An 8,390-nucleotide genomic window follows, 5' to 3' on the forward strand; every position below is an offset into this window, starting at 1 on the left:
AGTCAACTTGTTGTTTAACCTGTTGGGTCCCTCTTCTTTCCTTCCTCCTTTATTACTTTGTGGCTTGGGTTCCTCTGCAATGTCTTCCTCATCTTCCTATGCCCTGGAATAGCTGTGGAGATCAGACCTGTCTTCTCCCAGATCCTTGCCCAGAGCTACTCCTGCCCTTACACCTGGAAGACAGGTACAGAAGAGCAGAGTGACCTGTGCTCATATTCCTAACATGGCAATTCCATTTTCCTAGAGCCCACACCTGCTAGCAGTGCTAATGTTGATTAGCCTGACTAATGAGACTCCTGTGTACACATCTCAGAGAGACCAAACCCCAGAGGGACAAGGAAGGAAGAAATTGCCCTTGCACCTGGCTGTGTTGTTTCCTCTTGGCAGTTACCAAGAGCTTGTGGAGGGACGGCAAAGCTTGCTCAGAGCCCAGGAGGAAGCTAGGCTGGCAGATAACCTCACATGTGGGGTCAGGGGCTCATTTTCTGGTGCAGAATTTGAGATCTTCAGCTTTTCTGGGCCCTGATATGTTTGCAGTATGACGGAGGATTGGCTATTGTACAGCTTTGCCTTGCTACAGGTTTCTGGGCTGTAACAGGAAAAACCTTGCAAAGACAGAAGTGCTTTGAATCATGGGCTGTGCTGAATACAATGCAGGTGAGACGCAGCAGGGAGAGAAAGATACTCTATCATTTCTGGATACCCTTCCCTTAGAGTGTCAACAGACTAGACTCCAGATATCCCTGTTGTGACTGAGTTGTGACTCAGGCTCATGGTTAGCAGAGATTTTGTGTCCCAGGAATGACTGAGATTTCCAAGAAATACGTGAGAGATTTTTCACCATCTTCCTTTGCTGGCCTCTGGGCAGCTGGTAGAAGAGGATATTTCTAATTCACTTTATAGGATTTTAGATGCACAAGAGAAGCACAGCACATCAAAGAGGAATGAATGCTGTAATTCCCTGAAAGGTCGGGGCTTTTTACAGAGCTCTTTATTGCTGCTAAGCTCTTTAGGGAATGCATTCTGTCTACCACAGACTCAGTGGTGGTAGTATGACATGCAATGCCCATCCATCCTGATTACTATTTCAGCTTCTAGGGAATGATCCAGATCCTCAAAGACTGCTAAGTACTGGATTTAATTTGAAATTATGGAGAATTTGGCATCTAAATCTTTAAATACTCTGCATAAAGGACTGCCCTGCAAAAGCTGACTTGTGTGTGTGTGCTTTACCTTGGCAGTCTCTGCATGTATTCAGTGATGCATGGAATCACTCACATTGTCCTTGGAAGCATCCCTATTTTGTCGTGTGTGACTGTTCTCATTAGAGAAAGGGCAGGTTGGAGTAGGAACAGGACAATTCCAATCCCTGTTGGTAATTAATTAGAGGCAACCCAAGGATTCACCCTGAGCAGAGAGATGGTGCAGATCAGGGGGTAAGAGACCTTGCTCCAGTCTCCAGAAACACAGAAAACTGAGGGATGCTTCAGTAGCAATGGGAATTGACAGGTGGAAGGTGTCCCCCAAAACCATGCCATCTGGGGAGATATTTAAGAAATATAATAGAAATATGATGATAGCTGAGTTTTTGGTTCTGGTTTTCAACTTTGTGCCCTGAGTACAAATGGGTGATTTAAAATAGGACAGAAGTTTAGCAAGTTCTGCACCCTGAGGAAAAGCGAGATGTTAAACAGTATGGATTAAACAGAAAGCTCCAAAAAGTCACAAAAAAGTAGGTTAGTTTGTGAAAAATTTGATCTCTTTCCAGTTTTCAGAGATTGTGTCTTTGATAAGGAACCAGACTGTTTTGGAGCTGGTATAAAATGAAGAAGAACTGCTGAAAGCTCTGGATAAAGCATTAGGCATTAAAAATAAAGAGAATTATCCAGTCTCAGAAGGCTTTTATGGGGAGTGAATAATACACTGACAGTAAGGAGAATTCAGGCTGCCACAAGTGAAGTTTACAGCAGACAGACAGAGCTTTGACTGAGATGTTGTTTAGGAACTTAAAAAAATCTAAGCAAATCATCTTAGAGATTTTATACTGACCTCAAATGAACAACTGAACTGAGAAAGATGTTAAGACATTTCTGTATATGGCAAAAATACTGTTGATAGCAAGAGAATGGGAGGTGTGAATCTGTGGGTTGTTGGAACAAAGAAGCTAAAATAAGCTATGCACAGGGCCTGCACATTTCCTTCAGTTTCTCTGAGCAGCCTTGGCAAAACAGTGCTGTTAACAGCTCTGTATATGTGACACACATTTTCATTACAAGCAGCTTGGGAAGCATGGAAAGATCTGAGAATCTGTGGTGGGTTGGTGAGCTTGAGATTTTGGGAGTTTGCAGGGAAGTGCAAACCTCTGAGGCAAAAAATGGCATTCTCCAAGGGAGGGACTGGTGGAAAATGGCCAGCCTGGCTGAGAAGTCAGAGCCTGATCCATGTGTGCTGATGCATCATTTGACAGATGTTGGCTGTGAGGTGCCTGTATCAGTGGCAGGAATAAGGAAATAGATGAGGCAGAAGGAAGTCATGGTACAATTGGGTCCTGGGAAGTGAAACCATGACCAGGACAACAGTCTTACCTCCCATGGGATAGTGCCATAGTGTTGGTGGCCCCTCATCACCACCTCCTGGAGGGAAAATCCTCTTGAAAGGAATAGAGGTCCCAGCAGAAGGGCACTGACTTAGCTGCATTGCTTGGGAAAGAGCTCACATTGCAGGTACTGGCAATTACAGACTCCATTGGAACAGGTGCTGGAACACACAGTTCCCTGTATTGCAGTGATATTGATGATTCAAATTTCATACCCATTGGGTTGGTCAGGGAAATAGATTAGGTGAAACATATATGTGTTGCAAGAAGCAAACTCTTGAAAACCCTGTTGCAAGAGGCACTTTGAGGCATTGTTTATGTTGTGTTTCTGTGGAATGGAGATGGCTGTACCACAGTCAGATCTCAGGGAATCAGAGTACTCCAGGATGCTCTAGCTTGGACCAACGCCTGCTCTTCTGACAGGTAACAACAGTGAGTGCTAGGAAAAGCTGATCACTAGACTTGATGAATTCATAGTAGCCTTCCAGATGGAGTGGCCATAGATGTGAGTGAGGAAATGTGGAGCAACAACAACAGTTATTGCTGTTCATGCCACAGGTTTGCAGTTTTCCTAGTATAATTTTTTCTTTTGCATTTGCATTGTTTCATTGATATAATGTCATCTAAAACATTCTCCCACCACTGGTGCTAGAATTTTGTAGCATCCTTAGTGTCTTTAGGCCTTAAAGGGCTTTAAACATGGCTCTTTAAAACATCCTAGTGAGTTTGTCCTGGGGTGAATTATTTCAACTTAGATGCCTGAGATGCATTCTTTTTCTGTGCTTGGAAGTATTGACTTTTGAGTGACTGAGTGGATGGGCTGCTGGGAGAATTAGGACAGCAAGCCCTGATGTTACAACATGCCAGGAAGAAAAACCAAACCAGAGTAGCATAGCATCATAGTCTGGTTCTGGTTTACATCTTGGCCGTTCCTCAGGGAGACAGCAGAACAGCAGAGTGTGCTGGGATTCATATTAGTTTTTACAGATTTTTGTATACTCAATTGCAGTTCAGGGGATTTAGTGATCCAAATACAGGTGGAACATATTCTTAACTTCTCCCCAACACAGACAATTTGTATGAAAATATATACATTGACATGCATTTTTTCTTATAGCCAAGAGGAGACTTCACTGCTTGATTTCATCTCTTCCCTGAGAAGATTCAGACTTTTCAGGATCAAATGAATAGTCACTAGTGACATGTGGACTAGAAAACTTTCTTTCCCATTCCATTGGCATCTAAAATCTTTGTAGTGGATAGCTCTGGAAACATCCTTCTTGTCCTTTATTCTTAAGAATATAGGTACAAAATCTTTCATTACAAACCAGAGCTATCCTGCTTTCTAAGTCATCCTAGAAGTGTTGCACTATGATGACAAACATGCAAAGAAAACCACAGTAAAGAGTTTGTTGCTAGCAAAACGTCTGTATTAAAATACAAAGAAAACTTCCCTGCTGGGAACAGTAATTAATGGACTCTCTTTTGTATGGTACTAACAGCACTGTAGATTCCATTTCCAAACAGACCACAATGTTCTTGAGGAATAAATTCCACCACTGTCAGTCTGAACCTCAGCCTAAAACAAAAAGAGTTCAAAAACTATAGTATTGTGCATCCTATCAATTTTCCAGCATCACGGCACTGGCTTACTGCAACGTGTCCCATCAGATGTGGGTTATATCTGAACGCTGCTTGGTGATGGCAAGCTCAGAGGGCTTCCTATTGTGTTTGAGAAGGCGATGATTGCGTTGGAGCCCTTGGAGTTTTTGTTCATACCCAGGATGTCTGCATTAGTTTGCTCTGGCTCGGTTTTCCTGAAGATGTTTTTCATGGTTGACTGGAAGTTATTGGTGACAAAGCAATAGACAATGGGGTCCATGCAGCTATTGAGGCTACTCAGAGTCACTGTCACGTGGTAGACGAGGAGGCTGACGTTGTGGGGCATGTCTGGGTTGATGGAGATTGCGACCTGTAGCACGTGGAAAGGAGTGAAGCAGATCATGAAGATGATGAGAACGGTGATAAGGAGCTGCACAGCCCTCATTCTCCTCTCCCGACTCTGGTGCATGAGGCTGGGCTTGGACAGGGCACACATAATCCTGGTGGTGAAGAAGATGATTATGATGAGAGGGAAAAAGTACTCGCAGACCATCAGGACCAGGATCTTGGAGAGGCAGCACTCTGCAAACTGTATCGCCATGGTCAGGATGGAGAAAGTCACCACAGTGGCAAAGATCCAAATGAAGATGCAGATCCCCTTGGCACAGGTGGGGTTCCTCCATTTACGTGAGGCTTCCACCTGCACTATTGCCAGGTAGCGGTCAACGCAGATGCATGTCAAGAAGAGGATGCTGCAGTACATGTTGACAAAGTAGCCAAAGATGTGGACCAAGGAACAATTCTTGCAATCCCCTGCACTGTAGAACATGATGATCCGGACAGGCAAGGAAAAGCCCACCAGGAGATCAGTTACGATCAAGTTGATGGTGTAAATAACAGAGGTGGTTTTTGTCTTGGTACGGAAGCAGAAGACATACAGTGCCAAGCTGTTCAGCACAACACCCACCAGGAAAATGATGGCATTGACTACCATCAGGACAATCCACAGGCTATAAAAATCTGTGAACAGTTGTTCGTCTGAGTGGATGAACTTGGAGAACAAGTTGATGTTGGAGTTAGGCTGCTCGGTGGAGTTGATAGAGTCAAGGGCTGGCAGTTGGGTGGAGGAGGTCGGCATGGTCACTGACTTCCCACAATCTGGAAGAAAAGAAATGGAGGTATAGTGATAAATATGTCAGCATTCCTTAGGACTCAAATCTTGTCACTTAAAAGCATTTTAACCAGCATATTTGCACATCCTGAGTAGTAGATCCCCATCTACCAATATGGGATTACCAATAATTGCAAAGAAAATACCTGGGCTTATAATTAGTGTCTTGCAGTGGCTCCAGATGCATGTTTTAGGGAAGAGACACACACCCCACTTCAAGTTTCTCTTCCTCTTCCTTGTACAAAAATTATTTTAAGGCCAGAAGACCTTTGCATAACTATAACCCCAGCATTTGATTCCTAAAATACCATATCCCTTGCCTTGGGCAGGTGATCCCATTAGAGAGTTACATACAGCAGTGTTTTCAGGAGCTGTAAGATTTCCCTGAAATCAAAGAAAGGCTGAATTTTCTGAGAAAGCAGAAGCAGGTTGTGTGGCATCTTCTAGAGATCTGTGTTCACAGCAACAGCAGCCAGAAGATTTCAAGCTAAGGGCGTAAGCCACTAGTCCTGCCAGGGTTTGACAGTTTAATTTGCAAATCATTCCTGACTTATACACTATTTTAAACTGATTTGTATAGTAAAAAGATTAAAAAAAAAAAAAAAAAGAAAGACCCAATATATACAGAGACTTGGCTGGTTTCAATAAAAATAAATGGTTGAAAAATGTCTGGAATATCTCAAAGTGGCTGGGGAGGGCTTTGAGGTTAAAAAAATCAGCTTGGATCAGCAGAGAATGATGCTGAAAGAGTTGATTTATGAGGGTTTGAAATCCCTGCTACCAATGAGCCAAGTGCAGAAGGACGGGGAGACAAGGAGCTGTAAACACATCTCCCAGTGCTCACAGAACTGTACTCTGCCTGGGCTGGGTGTCTCAGTGTGGAAGTCTGGAATTGCTGAGGGAATTGGGATGTCCAGCTCCCCCAAGCATACCTCATTCTCTGGCAGCTTTTTTCCCCCTCCTCTAATCTTTTTTGCTGCTTATGGGAATGAGTAGGATGGACCAAAGGTGCTCTGTCACCTCTGAGATGTTTCAAGCTGTTGGTGGCTGTGTACAAAGTGGAAGAGGAAGCTACTTAGGACAAAAGTGAAAAGTGGATCCTGAGAAGAGTCTCTGCTGGCCAAAAGAAAATGTTTTGCAGGGACAGTACTAACTGGGTCCAAAGAACACCGCAGCAGCTCTGAGCCTGCCTCATGAGTGCCGAAGCCACCTTCTGCCTGTCCACCATGTCGCTCTGCATTTCCTTCATACAACACTCCTAATGTGTCTCACCAGTGTTTGGCCAATAGTCAACATTCAAGATCAATAATCCTCATGGGATGCTACAGCCTAATTGTGATTATTCTGCTTGGTTGATTCAAGCCAGGTGAGAGTGAAGCAGAACATTTGTTGAGAAAAAGCAGAGATTAGTGTTGTAGATGTCGGCGAACCCAATGGGAAGAATGATGATGTCTAACTCCATTTCAGAAGGCTGAATGATTGCTTTATTATAATTATGTTATAATACATTAATATGCTATATAAAAGAGGATACTAAATACTACATGCTACTTTCTCTAACTATCATATCTAACTAACTCACAACTCGTGACCCTGTTCTCCAGAGTCTAGACACAGGTGGATCCGATTGGCCATCAGGCCCAAACAATCCACCATGGTCCAACCAAGCGCTCACTCTGGGTAAACAATTCTCCAAACACATTCCACAAGAGAAAAACATGGAGCAGAAATAGAAATTGTTTTCTCTTTCATTTCTCTCTGTGCACCTCAATAAAAAATCCTGAGAGAGAGAGAAATGTGCTTGCCACAGATTAGGACTGAGAATTTAGAAGACCAGGTGTGAAAATTCTTGGAGAAGTGACTTTGCCATCATGATGGATCTTGGGTTTGTTAGCCTGGAATCTGGGCATTGTTCTAGTTTCTTCGTGCCTCTCAGTCTGTGGAAGTGGTTTGAAGGAAAAAGCTGGTTTTTAATGTCCTTGAGCTCAGAAGGATATTTCTAATCAAATGGCAATTTCTTTTATTTAGGTAGACACTGAAGCCCAAGGAGTTGAATTGTCCATTGGAATGGCTGATACTCAAACATAAAGCCCTCCTGAGATCCAACCTAGTGTCAGAATACACTAGAGGACTGAAATCCTGAAGCCTGGGGTCAGGCCACCTGTAATGCCCCAAAAAACTATTGGGCAAAGAGGAACAATGCTAGTTTCTGTCCTCTTTTCCCTCTAGGCCATCTCCAGCAGAAACCAGACGTTGGAACATCATCTGTTTTGGGAATGACCAAATTACCTCACCCTGCACTGAGCTCCGGTGGCAGCCAAAGTAGCACACATGTTCATGGTGTTTTGTCCGGGTCTGACTGAGCCTGCAGACTCCTGAGGGAGAGTCTTGTCTCTTTACATTTTGTGCCAAGCACTTTCTGTCAAAGAAAAACAGGAAAGACAGGCCCCAAAATAGGCTGAAGGTAGTGGAGCTGCAAAGTCTGGCACCTGAGAAAGATGCATTGGGATGATGCAGAATCCTGGCCTGTTTTCTACTGATTTCCTGAAATTCTTACCATCTTCTCTGTTTGTTTGTTTCACTCTTTAATTATGAAAACAAACTGAAATGAGCAGATGCCTGGATCTGCTCCCAGCTTTCTCTTTGCAGATGCTATCAAGAGGAGCACTGTGGAAGCCAAGGAATAATGAAAGACTTTGATGCCTCTGGAGTGCAGTGTGAGCTTGTATATCTGTGTTCACACCTACCTGAGCAAGAGGAGAAGACAAAATCACCCATCCCATCCCTGAACTTGCACTAAACTCTATTGAACTCTCACATGCATTTGTTTTCTCATTGTAATTCCATGGCACTGGCTGTTTGCTCTGATTTTGTCTCTTGTTAGTAGCTTGCCTCTTCTGGGAGATTTTTGTTCAGTCTGAGATCCCTTATCACAAACACCTGATATTCATCTTATTTTGCCTTTCTTGTCTCAATGAAATCAGCAATTCCAAATACATTCAAATGTTCCTCATCCCCACA

The 8,390-nt window shown here is 43.4% G+C and overlaps 1 protein-coding gene across 1 annotated transcript; it reads right to left on the reverse strand.

Annotated features, from left to right (window-relative positions):
- Positions 1–4,080: 4,080 nt before the first annotated feature.
- Positions 4,081–5,345, reverse strand: GPR20 (G protein-coupled receptor 20). The gene has a single exon (XM_053986105.1). The coding sequence runs from the start codon at positions 5,334–5,336 to the stop codon at positions 4,275–4,277; it is 1,062 nt and encodes a 353-aa protein (XP_053842080.1). The 5' UTR covers positions 5,337–5,345; the 3' UTR covers positions 4,081–4,274.
- Positions 5,346–8,390: the final 3,045 nt, after the last annotated feature.

Source organism: Vidua macroura, chromosome 1 (assembly GCF_024509145.1).
Source record: "Vidua macroura isolate BioBank_ID:100142 chromosome 1, ASM2450914v1, whole genome shotgun sequence".
NCBI classification, from domain to species: Eukaryota; Metazoa; Chordata; class Aves; order Passeriformes; family Viduidae; genus Vidua; species Vidua macroura.